Below are 17,038 nucleotides of genomic sequence, written 5' to 3'. Positions count from 1 at the left end.
CTGTTCCCTCCCCGGGTTTTCAAAACGCTTGACTCCAGTGGGGGACGCTCTTCCCACCTGGGCCTGAAACTCCCGTCGTACCTCTCGGGAGGACCGGATGGGCAGGCGCTGGGGCGCGGGGCCTGTTGGGAGATGTAGTCCTTTGGCGGGGCGGGTCACGTGGGCCCGAGCCGCGCGGATTGGCCGGGGTCGTCACGTGAGGCGCCTCGTCTGCGCTGCGGGCCACGGCGCAGGCGCAGCCCGCGACCGCTGCGGGGATCCTGGGGAGGTTTCCGGCCGGCGCGGCCAATCGGTGCAACCGAGGAGCGGAGCGGCCTGCAGGAAGCCGTGGGACCTCGGGGGAGCCACTGCCGCCGCGGCGGGCAGGAGGGCAGGAGGTGAAGGGGCGGCCCGGGCCGCTGCTGCAGCTGCAGCCATGGCTCAGCACCGAGACGGCGGGGACGGGAACCCCTTCGCCGAGGGCAGCGGCGAGCTCGACAACCCCTTTCAGGTGACTTGCTTGGGGGCCACTGGGGGCGGGGATCCGGACGGTCGGACCCACCACTTTTTTTGTTCCCCCCCTCGCGTGACATTCGGTCCAGAATGGCACCGCCACGTGTGACCCCCGTGAGCAACTCGGATCCTGTCCCCCTGTCTGTATGGGCCTGGTACCGAGAGTGTGCGGTACAAGATTTGGGGGCTGGCAGTGAGTGGGACAAAAGCATGACAAACACCCCACCCCCCGAGGTACATTTCCTAGAAGATGCTGCAAGTGTCCCCCTGAAGCGCCAGCTGAGCCCCCAGATTTCTTTACCCGTAGGATCCCGCCGTGATCCAGCACCGACCCAGCCCGCAGTATGCCACACTTGACGTCTACAACCCTTTTGAGACTGGAGAGGTGAGCTGCTGGAGGGGGGACAGAGAAGAGGAAGGCCGGGACTCCCACCCCACCCCACTGTTCACCCCACTTTTCAGCGGGCAAGGGAAAAGGTATAGCAAGGCCTCCTCAAGGCCCTCGTGGGAGGGACTCCTGACCATCCTGGAGCATCCCTGAGCCAGTAGTGATCTCCTGTGAGCTTGATCTCAAGGTGGGCCCTGCCACCACTGAGGTCTGGCAAGGCTGAACCTAGCTAGGTTCAGGAAGCTTCTTGGGTGAAAATAAAGAATGGAGACATTATGGAGATGTCAGTCTGCTTAGCATTGCTATTTAGGAAGCAAGATGAGGTTTGTGTTTGTTCTTCTGAAATAGAAACTCTTAAAGAGATTTACATTTCCTGGGCATAATAGGGCAGGTGAGTGCTCCAAGCTTCTGCAAGAATTTGACCAAACGAGAGAATTTGACATACACTTACTGGGATGGTCAGAGCATTCTCTGGCATGTTCAATATGTTTGCTTTGTACTGAAGGAAGGGCTGCTGTCATAGGTCACAAGTTCTGTGTCGAAAAGCAGCTGCTGTCATAGGCCACAAGTTCTGTGTCTAAAAGCAGTCAGACTCCTGCCTTCTGCAATCTGGATGAACCTTAAGGTCTTTTCTAAACCCTCCAGCCAGCACCAGCCTATTCGTCTTCTGCTCCTGGCCCATTGCCTCCACCCTCAGCTCCCACTTTGCAGTCCTCCAGGAAACTCAGCCCCACGGAACCCAAGAATTATGGCTCCTATAGCAGCAGCCAGGTAAAATGGGGGGACAGCTGATGGCTATGGAGTGGGCCAGTACTGGGGTCCAGAACTCACCTCTCCTACTGCTCGCTCATATTCAGGCTTCAGCCGCAGCAGCCACGGCTGAATTGATAAAGAAACAGGAGGAGCTTAACCGCAAGGCAGAGGAGTTGGACAGGAGGGAGCGGGAGCTGCAGCACGCTGCCCTGGGAGGCACAACCAGTAAGTGGGTTCTGAGTAATAGGGGAATGCGAAGAAGCTTCCAGACAGAGTGGAATGGAATCTGCTTGTGACTGCTTTGGATTTTGACTTTCACTTTCTAAGCTTAGGCAAGAATGTCTCAGTCTGTATATGAGAGTAATACTTGGATTTGTTTGACAAGCTGGTTGGGAGAGTTAAACATGGTTGCCTATGCAAGGTGTTGGGCATAGTCTAAAGGAATTATTCAGTCCCACCCTTGCTGCTAACATTTCTTCTGCTGTTATCCCTTATTACCTTGGACCCTGATAAACAGGATTGTAGGGTAGAAACAGGGGAAGTAATTCCTTTGTGGGTCTTTTTCTCACATCTGTGGTCCCCCTATTCTCTCTCTTGTGCCTTACAGCGCGACAGAAAAACTGGCCCCCACTACCTTCCTTTTGCCCAGTTCAGCCCTGCTTTTTCCAGGACATATCCATGGAGATCCCTCAAGAATTTCAGAAGACAGTATCCACCATGTACTACCTCTGGATGTGTGAGTTATGAGAAGATAGTTTGTTGGGAAGAGTTTGGGTAGTAATTTGTGCATCTCTCCTGCCTTAGTGACTGCTCACCTTAAATTGGTGTGGGTAGGGGCCTTGGATTTTGGACCACAAAATCCTGGTATTGCTTAAGGGGCCACTCAAAGTCCAGGTGTTTCTAGAGACTGTATCAGGATTGGCTGCGTTCATGGCAAGTACATTCACCCATGTATGATCTTTCTGCCCAAGACCTCTCAGCCTCAAATTAGACATTCTACCCCTTGTTAGCAGTTGTTTGGGGGCTAATTATCCTCAGAAGTGTTCCTAGGTAAATCCTTTAATAGCATTAAGAATCTTGTAACAGGGGCTGGGAAGGTGGCGCTAGAGGTAAGGTGTCTGCCTTGCAAGCGCTAGCGTAGGATGGACCGCTGTTCGATCCCCCAGTGTCCCATATGGTCCCCCCAAGCCAGGGGCGATTTCTGAGCGCATAGCCAGGAGTAACCCCTGAGCATCAAACGGGTGTGGCCCAAAAACCAAAAAAAAAAAAAAAATCTTGTAATAACAATGATAAGTCCTTCCCAGAGCAGGTACCTCGGCTTTACTTTTTTTGTTGTTTGTTTTTTATTTTTGGGCCACACCCAGAAATATTCAGGGATTACTCCTGGCACTAACTTCAGGAATTACTCCTAGTAGTGCTCAAAGGTCCTTTGTTGTTTTTATTTTTGGGGCAGAAGTTTCCTATGTTTTTTCAAGCCATGCCTGGCAATGCTCAGGGCTTACTCCTGGTGATGCTCAGGGAACTATGTGCGATGCCAGAGATTGGGATTGGATTGGCTGTATGCAGAACGAGTGTCTTATGCTGTATTATTACTCCAGCCCCTCAGGGAACCATTTGGGATGCCAGGAATCAAACCGAGCCACATGCAAGGCAAAAATGCCCTCCCCACTGTACTATTACTTTGACCCCGGTTTTGTTTTTGGGCCACATTCGGTTGTGCTAAGGCCTTACTTGTGGCTCTATGCTTAGGGGTCACTCCTAGCAGACTATAGGGGGTACCAGGAATCAAACCCAGATCTGCTGTATGTAATCAAACGACTTACCCACTGTACTCATTCTCCATTCTTTGGTATGCATGCTTTGTATGCCCATATGTAATCCTAAAACCACATGTTCCATTCCACCAAGTCTGCTCATTCCCCCCAAAGTGTATGTTTTTACCCTCTGTTTCTTCTTCCCCTGCATAAACCTATTATGAAGCCTTTACATATCTTTAGCAAAGGAACCTGTGAGTCATTGATATTGGCTTGTTGAGAAGGTAGGATTCTAGGAAGACAGGGCTGCCTTTTGTTCTCTTTCCGATTTGGGGAGGGTCACAGTAATTCCTGTGAGAAGCACATGCCATCCTCTTCTCTCAGGTAGCACTCTGGCGCTTCTCCTCAACTTCCTAGCCTGCCTGGCCAGCTTCTGCGTGGAGACCAACAACGGCTCAGGCTTTGGGCTTTCCATCCTCTGGATCCTCCTTTTCACTCCCTGTTCCTTCGTCTGCTGGTACCGTCCCATGTATAAAGCTTTCCGGTAAGTGGGGAGTTGTGATGGGGAACCTTGGCTGGGTCTCTCATATGCTTTTTCAATCCTAATAGACTTCTCCCTGCCTCCCTGTTATTTTCTCTTCGCAGGAGTGACAGTTCATTCAATTTCTTCGTTTTCTTCTTCATTTTCTTTGCCCAAAATGTTCTCTATGTCCTCCAGGCCATTGGCATCCCAGGTTGGGGGTTCAGGTCAGTGTGGCTGCCTTTGATCATGCACCCTTTCTTTCATCCCTGTCCAGGAAGTCCTCGCTGGGTACTGGGCTCGGAGATGCTTAGAGAAGGGAGTGCATCTTTCATTCTCAGGCAAGGCTAGTTTAACTATTAAAGACAAGGTGAGCTGAGCAAGACAACTCTTAGCCAACCAGGATTGATAGAGGGAAGAAGGCTGCCTGGGACAATCTGAGGAAACTTCCTGGAGGCCTTCCTAACAGGAAGTCTGAAGATCTGGAAGCATTGGCCATAGACTGAAGAGAGGATGTGTTGTCGATGCATTTAGGCCACTGGAAAGTCATCAGACTGGAGGAGCAGCCCTTAATGAGATGGGGGGGGGGGGCGTGAGTCAGCTGTGAGTGGCTCTCATCTTCACTGCTTTGTGCTTCCCTCCTTCCAGTGGCTGGATCTCTGCTCTGGTGGTGCTAAAGAGCAACACGGCTGTGGCTGTGCTTATGCTGCTGGTGGCCCTATTCTTCACTGGCATCGCTGTGCTGGGAATTGTGATGCTTAAGCGGGTGAGGGGCTGTGGGGAAGGTGGGGCCTGAGAGTGAGATCATGGATCCCTATGGATTGGGAGGAATTTCAAAAAGGAAATGGGGAGGGCCAAGCCAATGGGCATTTCTCAGCTAATGGCCCTGGTGAGAGAGGAAGGAAGATGGGTGAGTGTTTATTTGTGTGTGGGTGGGGTGCATTAGATGGTGATACAGAGAATGGTAAAGGGAAATGGTGGGTGTAGGGGGGCTGGGTAGAGTATATGGAGACAGTGTGTAGTGATAGTTGCTAAGGTGGTGTGCAAGAATAATGTAGTGTGTGTGTGTGAGAGACAGTGGCTGAGTGAGATGGTATTTGAGGTGTATGTATGTGTGACTAGCTGAGGTGATGATAGAGATGGTGTGTGTGTGTGTTGGGGGCTGACTGGATGATGTAGGGGGTAACTGGATGGGAAATAGAGACTCGGGACTGTGTTTCCAGCTGTAATGTCCGCCTTCTCTTGCAGATCCACTCCTTGTACCGCCGCACAGGTGCCAGCTTTCAGAAGGCCCAGCAAGAGTTTGCAGCTGGCGTCTTCTCCAACCCAGCAGTTCGAACCGCAGCTGCCAATGCAGCTGCCGGGGCTGCAGAAAATGCCTTCCGGGGCCCCTGATTTTCCCTGGGGGTGCCTGGCCCTGCCTCCTGAGGGACCCACCGAGGCCCCTTTCCAGAAGTCTTTGGGACTTGGAGAGGCATCACTACTTGATGTCTCCTCTGTAGCGTCCCCAATCCCATGACCACGACTGCTGAACCTGACTTAGGGGTCCCCCCCGGGCCCCACTGTGACCCAGTCACTGCCTCCTCCCAATCAGGCCGTGCTGCTGCCACCTTCTTACACACCCCAGCCCAGCTCACCTCCGCTGTGCCAATGCTGTCGCTTCGGTTATTTAAATAAAAAAAAGTGGAACTGAAAGTGGGGTTTCTGTTGTGGAATTTTTCTTGGGAACAAGGCCCGATGGGTGGGAGATAACGGGGTGGGGAAGGAAGGCGAATGGACGCGGGTTGGGGTGGCGTCTCTGGGAAGGGGGAGCAAGAATGGGGCGGGGAGATGAGCCTGGAGCCTCTCTCTGACACCCCCAGTTCCTTTAATGATGTGGATGCGGGGAAGTCTGGGTGCAGCCCTGGTGGCAGGCGGGATCTGCACTCCCCTGGAGAAGCTGGGGCTGAAGCAGGGTGAAGACCCGCATCCAGAGAGGTGTCCCCCCCCCCTCCCAGAGACTACGGCTCCCGGGGTGCACCGCGCTGGCCCTGCCACGCCTCTGCTCCCGCACCAGCCCATTCCCATCCCCCGCCTCCAGTGCTGGACCAGCCGCTGCCCGAGCCAGCCGGGGCGAGCCAGGGCGGGTGGGGAAGGGCGCAGCGGCGATCCGGGGGAAGGAGGCGCAGAGACCTCGCCCCACCAGGCTTCCTCGGACCCCCACTGCACCCCTCGGCAGGCTCCAGGCTTCCTTGCATCCTCCTTTTCCTTACCCCGCCCTGCCCTGGGCAGCCTGACCACCGCCCTCTGCTCACTCCGGGCCCGGGAGATGCGATGAGCCGGTGCCCCCGCGTCCTCAGCTCCGCCGCGGGCACGGTGGTGCCCCTTCCGTGGGGTGGGCCCCTCCGTGACGCCCCTCCCTGGGCCCCCCCCGCAGCTGGCGTCCCTGGACCATGCCCCAAGGGACCCAGCCGGGGGTTGGGCTCTAGAGCATGGGGGCTGGCGAGGAGGAAGGACGGGGCCCTGGGCGCCTCTGAGATGCGCCCCAGGTCCAGAGGGGCCCGGCGCTCGGGTGGCAGGCATGATGCCTTCTCCTAGTGACTCCAGCCGCTCGCTCACCAGCCGGCCCAGCACCCGGGGCCTGACCCACCTCCGCCTCCACCGACCCTGGCTGCAGGCTCTGCTCACTCTGGGGCTGGCCCAGGTGCTCCTGGGCATCCTGGTGGTCACTTTCAGCATGGTGGCCTCCTCCGTGACCACCACCGAGAGCATCAAGAGGTCCTGCCCGTCTTGGGCTGGATTCTCGGTGAGTGGGGAGGGTGGGTGGGTGCAGAAGTGGGGTGGGAAGCTGCCCAACCCCACCCCTCTGTGCCAGCTGTAAGGTGGGCAACCTGGCCTCTCTACCCACCCCTTCTTAGGGCTGGGTGCTCTCTGCTGGGGAGAGGCCCACCAGGCACCTCCCCTGCCAGCTTGAACCGTTCGTTACTTCTCTGTCCCCAGCTGGCGTTCTCTGGGATGGTTGGCATCGTGTCTTGGAAGCGGCCGTTTACTCTTGTGGTAGGTGCCAAGGTCTGGTGCACTGGCAGGTACTGCATAGCCCCTTAGGGGGTGCCTGCTTGCACCCCCCCCCACAAAAAGGGACTTTCCTCCTTTGACAGTTTATGCCAGCCAGGCAACAAGAGTCTGAGGGGACAGCCACGGCTCCATCAGTGGCAAAGGGGCCCTCCCGAGGGACTCAGACCTAAGTCTTCGCCCTGTCCTGCCCCCAGATCTCCTTCTTCTCCTTGCTGTCGGTGCTCTGTGTCATGCTAAGCATGGCGGGCTCTGTCCTCTCCTGTAAGAATGCTCAGCTGGCCCGAGACTTTCGAGAATGTTCCGTGGTAAGAGCCAGAAAGAGCTGGGGCAGTGGGAGGGAGGAGAGCTCCCCCTCCCCCCACCAATGCTCATCCTGACTCAGCTTCCCCACTTGTACCCAGGAAGGTAAAGTTTGTGTATGCTGCCCCTCCATCCCCCTCCTGCGACCCTGCCCGGACTCGGGCCAGGAACTCCAAGTTGCCCCCAACTCTACCTGTGAAGAAGCCCGTGGGGCCCTCAAGGTGAGTAGGAGACCTCATGGCCAGAGCACCCCTCATGCCACTGGGACCCTCATAGGCCTAGATGGGATTTGTCCCCCTGTACCCCAATCACACCCCCTCTCTCCTCACCTCCCATAACAGAACCTCCTCTTCAGCGTCTGTGGGCTCACTGTCTGTGCGGCCATCATCTGTACCCTCTCAGCCATCATCTGCTGCATCCAGATCTTCTCCCTGGACCTTGTGCACACGGTGAGCTGCGAGGGGGCCCCTGAGACAGGGCCCCACGGGCATGTATGTGCTGAACTGGGCATGAAGTGCCCTCACCAGAGGTCACTGGTCCTAGGGCATGTGGGTCATCTGTTGAAAGTATTTGATCTCAGGGGATATTAGGGTTCCCAGGGAGGGTGAGACTGATGGAAAGTCAGTCTGGGACCAGGAGAAGGGACATAAAAAGTAGACTAGAAAGGGGCTAGAGCGGTGGTACAAGTGGTAGGGCATTTGCCTTGCATGCGCTAACCTAGGATGGACCGAGGTTCCATTCCCCTGGTGTCCCATATGGTTCCTCAAGCCAGGAGAGATTGCTGAGTGCATAGCCAAAAGTAACCCCTGTGTGTCACCGGGTGTGGCCCAAAAGCAAGCAAGCAAACAAACAAACAAACAAACAAAAAAGAAGGGGCCAGAGTGGTGGCGCAGACCGTAAGGCATCTGCCTTGTACTTGTTAGCTTAGGATGGACCACGGTTCGATCCACTGGCGTCCCATATGGTCCCCCAAACCAGGAGCAATTTCTGAGTACATAGCCAGGAGTAAACCCTGAGCTTCACCGGGTGTGGCCACAAAAAAAAAAAAATAGTGAAGTAGAGGTTGGGTTGGGTAGAGCCAAGGACTCAAGAAGGTTTTAGGGCATGAGAGACAGGATAGTGGGAAAGGTGCTTGCCCTGTGCATGGCCTACCCAGGTTTGACAAGATAGGGTTCCCTGAGCATTGCCAGGAATAAGCTTTGTGCACAGCCGGGTGTGTGCCTTCCTACTCAATTAAAAACAAAACAAAACAAAACCAAAAATAAATGAAAACAGAGGCCACAGTGATAGTACAGTGGGTAGGGCACTTGCTTTGCACAAGTCCAACTCAAGTTCTTTGCCTCCTATTCCATATGGTCCCCAAGCCCTCTGGTAGTAATTCCTGAGTGCAAAGCCAAAATAAGCCCTGAGTGCAGCTCAGTATGGACCCCTCCCTCCAAAAACCAAAACAAGATAAAATACAAAACAAGTAGCTTTTAGATAAGGATGTGACTAAAGGGTTGATGTCTGATATGTCAAAGGACAGGTAAGGATCTGGACATAGATAAGAAGTTAGTAACTATTTATTCATAGGCAGAGGTCCTGTGTTGGGCTGAGCATAGAAAGGGTGCTGGTGGGGGTTGGGGAGATAGCACAGTGGGAGGGCATTTGCCTTGCATGCAACTGATTTGAATAGATGGTGGTTCATCCCATATGGTCCCCCATGCCTGCCAGGAGTGATTTCTGAGCGCAGTCACACACTGAGCACTGCCAGTTGTGACTCAAAAACAAAAAAAAAGAGGTGCTGGTTCTGGTTCTGGGAAGTGGGGGGGGTGTCAACCAGCTAGGATATTTTTAGAAGGAGGAGCACTGGGTCAAGAGTTGCAGTCGGGGGAGCCAGGCGGTGGCGCTGGAGGTAAGGTGCCTGCCTTGCCTGCGCTAGCCTAGGACGGACCGCGGTTCGATCCCCCGGCGTCCCATATGGTCCCCCAAGAAGCCAGGAGCAACTTCTGAGCGCATAGCCAGGAGTAACCCCTGAGCGTCACAGGGTGTGGCCCAAAAACCAAAAAAAAAAAAAAAAAAAAAAGAGTTGCAGTCGGGGCCGGGAAGGTGGCGCTAGAGGTAAGGTGTCTGCCTTGCAAGCGCTAGTGTAGGATGGACTGTGGTTCAATCACCCGGCGTCCCATATGGTCCCCCCAAGCCAGGAGCGATTTCTGAGCGCAAAGCCAGGAGTAAACCCTGAGCATCAAATGGGTGTGACCCAAAAACAAACAAACAAACAAAAAAAAGAGTTGCAGTCTCCTCACTGACCACCTTGCTCTCACCGGCTCTCAGCAGCTCACACCGGAGCGCTCTGTCTCGGGCCCCCTGGGGCCTCTGAGCTGTACTTCACCGCCCCCAGCCCCTCTCCTGCACACCATGCTGGATTTGGAGGAATTTGTCCCACCTGTGCCCCCACCGCCCTACTATCCACCGGAGTACACCTGCAGTTCAGAGACCGATGCTCAGAGGTGAGACTTGGCTGAGATTGTGAACTGGCCCCAGGGTCAGTTGTTTGGGAGTTTAGGAGGGCATCTGTGCATAGGAGGAGTTCCTTCTTTTCCAGGCTTTGCTCCCTCCCTCATGTCCACAGCATCACCTACAATGGATCCATGGACAGCCCAGTGCCCTTGTACCCTACCGATTGCCCTCCTTCCTATGAAGCTGTTATGGGGCTCCGAGGAGACAGCCAGGTGAGCCAGCAAAGCTTGGGCTCTGGGAATCCTGGTGGGTGAAGCCAGAAAAGCTGAGTGATTGACAGTCACAGGACAAAAGATCAATAGTCAGTTCTTGGGGCCAGAGAGATAGGTAGGGTGTTGCCTTGCACATAGTGGACACAGGATAGACCTGTGTTTGAATTTCGGCATTCCATGTGGTCCCCTGAGCCTGCCATGAGTGATTACTGAGTGCAGAGCCAGGAGTAACTCCTGAGTGCTGCTGGGTGTGGCCCAGACAAACAAACATAAAAAATCAGCTCTTGTTCCTAGTGCCAGCAGCACAGACTTTTTTGTTTTTGTTTTTTCGGCCACACCCATTTGATGCTCAGGGGTTAATCCTGGCTAAGCTCTCAGAAATTGCCCCTGGCTTGGGGGGACCATATGGGACGCCAGGGGATCAAACAGTGGTCCTTCCTTGGCTAGCGCTTGCAAGGCAGACATCTTACTTCTAGCGCCACCTCACTGGCCCCAGCGCACAGACTTTTAGCTCTGATCTTTCCTAGAGCCTGTGAAGGCTGAGGGTAGGAACTAGGATTCCTGGAGGAGGGTTTTATTTTTATTTTTTATTTGGGGGCCACACCCAGCAGCCTCAGGGCTTACTCATGACTCAGCATTCAGGAATCCTCCTGGTGGCCTCAGGAGACCATGGGAGAGGCCAGGGATTGAACTGAGGTCAACCACCTGTAAAGCAAAGGCCCTACCAGGTGGACCATCCATCCATCACTCTATATCCTAATTTAGAGTTGGAGAAACTGGGGCCCAAGGGAGTGACTTCTACCAGAGACAAAACTAGAACTCTGGGCCCGGAGAGATAGCACAGCATGTTTGCCTTGCAAGCAGCCAATCCAGGACCAAAGGTGGTTGGTTCGAATCTCGGTGTCCCATATGGTCCCCCGTGCCTGCCAGGAGCTATTTCTGAGCAGACAGCCAGGAGTAACCCCTGAGCACCGCCGGGTGTGGCCCAAAAACAAAACAAAACAAAAAACTAGAACTCTGTGTGTGTGTGTGTGTGTGTGTGTGTGTGTGTGTGTGTGTGTGTGTGCATGGAGGTGTTGGGGAGTCCTCCGGGGTTGGCTCTTGAACCCCTCGCCTTTTGCAGGCCACTCTGTTTGATCCTCAGCTTCATGACGGTTCCTGCATCTGTGAGCGTGTGGCTTCCATTGTAGATGGTGAGCTGGGGGACTGTCAACCCTGGGATTGGGGAGATCTGAGCCAGGGGGTTCTGGACCTAGAGGAATATGAGATGACGATGATGTAGGGACCAGGAGGGATGGATGGGGCTTCTGTAGCCAGGACTCAGCTGCCTCTGTCAGGGGACAGACAGGGTGGGGACCAGTGGGAGGACCAGGCTAGGATGACGGACAGAGCCAGGCTGTTGCTTCCTCACGCCCCCTGCTGCCCACAGTGTCCATGGACAGCGGGTCTCTGGTGCTGTCGGCCATCGGTGACCTCCCCGGAGGCTCCAGCCCATCTGAAGACTCTTGCCTGCTGGAGCTGCAGGGCTCTGTACGCTCCGTGGACTACGTGCTCTTCCGCTCCATTCAACGCAGCCGGGCCGGCTACTGCCTTAGCCTGGACTGCGGCTTGCGGGGTCCCTTCGAGGACAGCCCTGTGCCCCAACGGCCCCCGAGGGCCGCACGCTCCTACTCCTGCTCCGCCCCGGAGGCACCGCCGCCTTTAGGGGCTCCCACCGCTGCCCGCAGCTGCCACCGCCTAGAAGGCTGGCCGCCCTGGGTGGGCCCCTGCTTCCCCGAGCTGAGGCGAAGGGCTCCCCGGGGAGGTGGGCGCCCAGCGGCTGCCCCTCCCGCCCGTGGGGGTCCCCCACGCCGCTTCAGCGACAGCTCAGGTTCCCTTACCCCACCGGGACTCCGGCCTCCTCATTCGGCTCCCCCGTCTCCTCTGCTGCTGCCCCGGTGGCACAGTGACCCAGGCATTGCCACGTCCAGCGACCACGGTGAGCCCCCTCTCCCCGTAGCCCAGGAGGCAGCAGCAGGACCCCAAGATTATAGGGGACTGTTGGGGTCCCTGAGAAGGAAAATTGAGTAGTTCCTGAATCCTCCTCACAAGCTAGAAACCTAGCCAGGAGGAGTAGCTAACAGGAGTCTGTTGTTTGGGAATTTGCAGGGGAGATGGAGAGCTAGGATAGGCCCAAGTTCTTGTCTTGTATGTGGACAACTCAGGTTGGATCCTTAGCACCCCATCAGGTTCCCTGAGCCCCCTCCCTGACTGATTGGTGAGCACAGAGCCAAGGAAGCCCTGAGCACCACCTGGTGTTGCCTGAAAAACAAATCTGAGAGAGGATCTCTGCCGGGAACCACCAAGGCCATATATTATGTCTTGCGAGTCCATGCAGTGCCAGGAGTCAAACCCTGGGCCCTGTGCAGGCTAGGCATATGCTCTAGTCCTTTGAGCTCGCTCCCCAGCCCCAATGTTTGCTTTTTGAAAACCCTCTTCCACAGCTCCCAGTTCAGGCCAGTTACCTTCTCCATAAGCCATGATTTCTCCCCTTAAACATGGAGATCCAACCATCCCCATCCCCATCAGTACCCCAGTACTGGTAGGACCTGCTGCCAAAGGGACAGTAGGTCAGTCCAGAAAATGCTCAGCTTGAGACAGAGCATTAGCACAGCTGTAGGGCATTCGCCTTGCATGCAGCCGACCAATGGACCCGGGTTTGATTCTGGCATCCCATATGGTCCCCCGAGCCTGCTAGGAGCGATTTCTGATTTCTTTTTTTTTTTTTTTTTGGTTTTTGGGCCACACCCGGCATTGCTCAGGGGTTACTCCTGGCTGTCTGCTCAGAAATAGCTCCTGGCAGGCACGGGGGTCCATATGGGACGCGGGGATTCGAACCAACTACCTTTGGTCCTGGATCAGCTGCTTGCAAGGCAAACGCTGCTGTGCTATCTCTCCGGGCCCGATTTCTGATTTCTGAGTGCAGAGCCAGGAGTAACCCCTGAGCGTCGCCAGGTGTGCCCCCCCCCAAATAACCCAAAACAAAACAAAACAAGCTAAGCTCTTCTTACCCATCTGAGGCCAACAAGGAAACATATCTGCCAGACTGCCTCAGTTCCTATGTTAGAGGGAGTGGGGGAAGGTACCATTTAGCCACTGGCCTCTGTGGGCAGACCTGATCCCTTCCAGGCTGGAGGTGGGTTTGAGATTCAGAAGTGAATGCATATGAATCCTCCTTATGTTCACTGAGGGCCTCCTCTCTCTCCTCTCAGCTGACTTCAGGGACCTTTATACCAAAGTGCTTGAGGAAGAAGCTCCTTCCGTGTCCTCTGCAGGTACAGGTCAGACATCCCCCAAGGTGCTACCAGGGGAGTGACAGAATGTGTGTGGGGTGGGGTGGGAGGGGTATTGCTAGTCCTCCCTGCCATGGCCATCCCCTCCTGACTCTCTCCCTCCAGGGCTGTGCTCTGAAGCATGCCTCTTCCGTCTAGCCCGCTGCCCTTCCCCTAAGCTGCTACGTGCCCGCTCAGCCGAGAAACGGCGCCCTGTACCCACTTTCCAGAAGGTTCCGCTGCCCTCAGGTCCTGCCCCAGCGCACTCTCTGGGGGACCTGAAAGGCAACTGGCCAGGCCGGGGCTTGGTCACTCGATTTCTTCAGATGTCCAGGAGGACCCCAGAACCCAGTGGAAGTCCAGTCCATGGGCACAAGCAGGTAGAAGCAGGAGGAGCACAAGAAGTCCACTGGGAGGGTCTCAAGTTTTGGCTTGCCCCACGCTGATCTGATGTTCCCTTCTGTCCTCCCCTAGGTGCCCCGGAGCCCTTGGGGCCGGCCAGGCAGAGAGAGCCTCCACCTTCGAAGCTGTGGGGATCTGAGCTCTGGCTCCTCCTTGCGACGCCTTCTCTCTGGCCGTAGGCTAGAGCGTGGGGCCCGGCCACACAGCCTTAGCCTTAATGGGGGCAGCCGGGAGACCAGGCTTTAACTGCTTGGCTAGGTGGGCAGGACACAGGACCCAGCTGGTTGGGACCAGCACAGCCCCCAAGGTCCCTTAGCATTGGCCAACGCAAAAAAAAAAAAAATAAAAAAAAAATAAAGCCTGCTGAATAACCCCCTCCTATCCCCTTACCTCAGGGGATCTTGCTGCTTGGCTCTGCCCCTCCAGACCAGGGACACTGCTGTTGTGGGGGTGCCTGGGTATTCAGGCCATAGATGGACCCCTATGCTTACAGCATTCGAGGAGGAAAAGGAATAAGGTCTGGCTTCCCCAGTGTGGAAGGAACCCACTGATTCCTGACCAGGGCAAAGCTACGTCCTGGTGATAAGGCCCAGAGGGCAGTGCCTGTGGGGTGGGCTGGTGAGGCTGGCAGCATCAAAAGCCTTGGTGGACCCTCAGCTCTGCCACCTCTAGCTGCATGACCTGAGCAAGTTATTTAACCTCAACTGCCTGATCTGTAAAACATTGTGAAGACACCTGTTTGTAAAGCTCTGAAATACTAGTACGCCTTCAATAAATTTCAAGTCTCCCACTTCTCTGCTAAAGCCTTTTTTATTTTAAATGACCTAGGAAGGGCTGGAAAGTTAATAGAGGGATTAAGGTACTTGCTTTTCTTGCTGCTGACCCCAGTTCGATTCCTGGCACCATATACAGTCCCCAAAGCACCACCCAGAATGATCTCTGAAAATCACAGGGTGAGTCCCAAAAATCAAATAGAAGACAAGGGACTGGAGTGATAGTACAAAAGGTAAAGCACTTGCATTGCACATGACCGACTCTGGTTTAATCCCTGGCACCATACATGGTTCCCTGAGCCTGGCAGAAGTGATATTTTAGCACAGAGCCGGGAGTGACCCCTGAGCATCACTGAGTGTGGCCTGCTACACACACACAAATTATAATCTGGGGCTGGAGAGATAGCATAATGGTAGGGCATTTGCCTTGCAAGCCGCTGACCCAGGACGGATGCCCATATGGTCCCCCGTGCCTGTCAGGAGTGATTTCTGAGCACAGAGCCAGGAGTAATCCCTGAGCACCACCAGGGGTGACCCAAAATCAAACAAAAGAAATTATTTTTTTGTTTTGTTTTGTTTTTGGGCCACACCCGGTGATGCTCAGGGGTTACTCCTGGCTATTCGCTCAGAAGTCGCTTGGGGGACCATATGGGATGTCGGGGGATCAAACCGCAGTCCATCTAAGGCTAGCGCAGGCAAGGCAGGCACCTTACCTCTAGTGCCACCGCCCGGCCCCAACAAAAGAAATTATAATCTTCTTAATACTTTATTTCCAGCTTCCACACTGTCTCTCCATGCCAGAGAAGAACCTCTTCTCCCTTCCTTTTCTTCTCTTGACCACCTGTCTCCCCTTAACCACTCCTCTTCTATTACTCCCTCCCCCATCTAGCACTGCTCTGGACAGTTTTTTTTGGGGGGGTTGGGTCACACCTGTTGGCGCTCAGGGGTTACTCCTGCCTCTGCGCTCAGAAATCACTCCTGCAGGCTTGGAGGACCATATGGGATGCTGAGATTTGAACCACCGTCCATCCTGGATTGACTGCTTGCGAGGCACATGTCCTACCGTTGTGCTATTTCTCCAACCCCATGGACAAAGTTTTGAGCTACTAAAAGTACTTAGTGGCCACTTTCTAGCTGCCTCTCACTTGGCCTTTAAGATAGGTTCAACCCAGAGAATCTACACCTTTCTCCTGAATTTTTCTTTTCTGTTTGAAGTCATTTTACTCTCTATTTTCCTTCATGTTCTCCTCTCGGCATCACCTTTTACCCCTCTGGCTCTCCACAGCCCTTTTCTGTTTTTGTTTTCTCCATTTATTACAGAATAGCCCAGCCAAAATCTACTTTCAACACCATCATGTTCCCGTGTTGTTTCCTCTTCTAAGCTAGGGAGCTATGTTGAACAAGGGCCAGCTAAACTTTTTTTTTTTTTTTTTTTTTTTGCCACATCTGGTTGTGCTAAGGGTTTACTTCTGGCTCTGTAATCAGGGGTCATTCCTGGTACTGCTCCAGGAATCTTATTCAGTGCCAGAGACTAAACCTGTATCTGCAATGCAAGTGCCTTTCCCGCTGTCCAATCTCTCCAGTTTCTCATTTGTGCTATTGATTCCTACTTCAATACCTGTTCCTACTCCCATTGGCTGGGTAGCCCCAGTTTACCCGTCTCACATTCCACAAACCTGGAGGTCCTCCTGTCTTTCCCCTCTCATCCAACACCTCTTCCCCTGGTAATCCATGGCTTGCTGACAACCTAAGTCAAACCAATCTTTTTTTTTTTTTTGGTTTTTGGGCCACACCCGGTGGTACTCAGGGGTTACTCCTGGCTGTCTGCTCAGAAATAGCTCCTGGCAGGCACGGGGGACCATATGGGACACCGGGATTCGAACCAACCACCTTTGGTCCTGGATCGGCTGCTTGCAAGGCAAATGCCGCTGTGCTATCTCTCCGGGCCCAAACCAGTCTTTTCTCTCCCAAGTCTCCACGCAATATCCTCCACTCTACAAAGTGGGAATAAATTCTATGATATCAAGGTTTTATTGAAATTTAATGGCTATCTTCCAATTAGAATTATCTCTAGTGGGAAGAGAGACATAGGACAGCAGGAAGGTGTTTGCCTGAATGAGTACAGGGTTCTCCCTGCCCTAAGAGGAGTGATCCCGAGGAGGGATCACGATCACACACACACACACACACACACACACACAAAACAACAAAAGAAAAATCTTCCACCTTAACAGGAGATTACAGTCTAGAACAAAATGATCCATTCTACTCCAGCCAAACTTTTGTCCCCAGTAATAAACTTTGTGGTCACACTGGTTTGAACAGTTAGATGACACACAACACAGTTAAGCTACAGAAGTGGCAGCACAGGTTTCTGTCCACAGCTTTGGTGGCTCTTCAACAGTGGAGGCATCATCGTGCCCTCCGGGGACGCAGGGCACAGCTCAGAGATGGCATCAGGCTATGAGGCTTCTTGAATAATTCACCATTATAACAACCCAGACCAAGAGAAAGCTGAGCCGCAGCCAGGATGACTTAGATGAGGTGTGGGTGTGGAAGCTGGGGGCTCCCAAAGGGACA

General features: G+C 54.2%; 2 protein-coding genes across 8 annotated transcripts; both read left to right on the top strand.

Annotated features, from left to right (window-relative positions):
- The first annotated feature begins 258 nt into the window (after window positions 1–258).
- Window positions 259–5,606, top strand: SCAMP3 (secretory carrier membrane protein 3). Its single transcript, XM_049782299.1, has 9 exons — window positions 259–490; window positions 800–877; window positions 1,526–1,651; window positions 1,738–1,858; window positions 2,241–2,369; window positions 3,772–3,931; window positions 4,033–4,134; window positions 4,556–4,673; window positions 5,156–5,606. Exons 1-9 carry the CDS (start codon window positions 416–418, stop codon window positions 5,300–5,302), a joined length of 1,056 nt encoding a protein of 351 aa, XP_049638256.1. The 5' UTR covers window positions 259–415; the 3' UTR covers window positions 5,303–5,606.
- A 381-nt stretch (window positions 5,607–5,987) lies between these two features.
- ENTREP3 (endosomal transmembrane epsin interactor 3) lies at window positions 5,988–14,475 on the top strand. Of its 7 annotated transcripts, none has more exons than XM_049782240.1 (12): window positions 5,988–6,692; window positions 6,887–6,943; window positions 7,156–7,266; window positions 7,363–7,482; window positions 7,603–7,710; window positions 9,578–9,750; window positions 9,873–9,972; window positions 11,096–11,165; window positions 11,402–11,950; window positions 13,224–13,292; window positions 13,410–13,663; window positions 13,758–14,475. In XM_049782240.1, the coding sequence occupies exons 1-12, from the start codon at window positions 6,468–6,470 to the stop codon at window positions 13,929–13,931; spliced, it is 2,010 nt and encodes a 669-aa protein (XP_049638197.1). In that variant the 5' UTR covers window positions 5,988–6,467; the 3' UTR covers window positions 13,932–14,475. The 7 variants fall into 7 exon arrangements, with proteins under 7 accessions (XP_049638197.1, XP_049638193.1, XP_049638195.1 ...); XM_049782236.1 differs by having other exon boundaries at window positions 9,846–9,972; XM_049782238.1 differs by having other exon boundaries at window positions 9,575–9,750.
- The last annotated feature ends 2,563 nt before the right edge of the window (window positions 14,476–17,038 follow it).

The sequence above is a fragment of the Suncus etruscus genome, chromosome 10 (assembly GCF_024139225.1).
Source record: "Suncus etruscus isolate mSunEtr1 chromosome 10, mSunEtr1.pri.cur, whole genome shotgun sequence".
In the NCBI taxonomy this organism is placed as follows: domain Eukaryota; kingdom Metazoa; phylum Chordata; class Mammalia; order Eulipotyphla; family Soricidae; genus Suncus; species Suncus etruscus.
The sequence above is the reverse complement of the archived record's forward strand: the minus strand, read 5'-3'. Positions and strand labels throughout refer to the sequence as shown.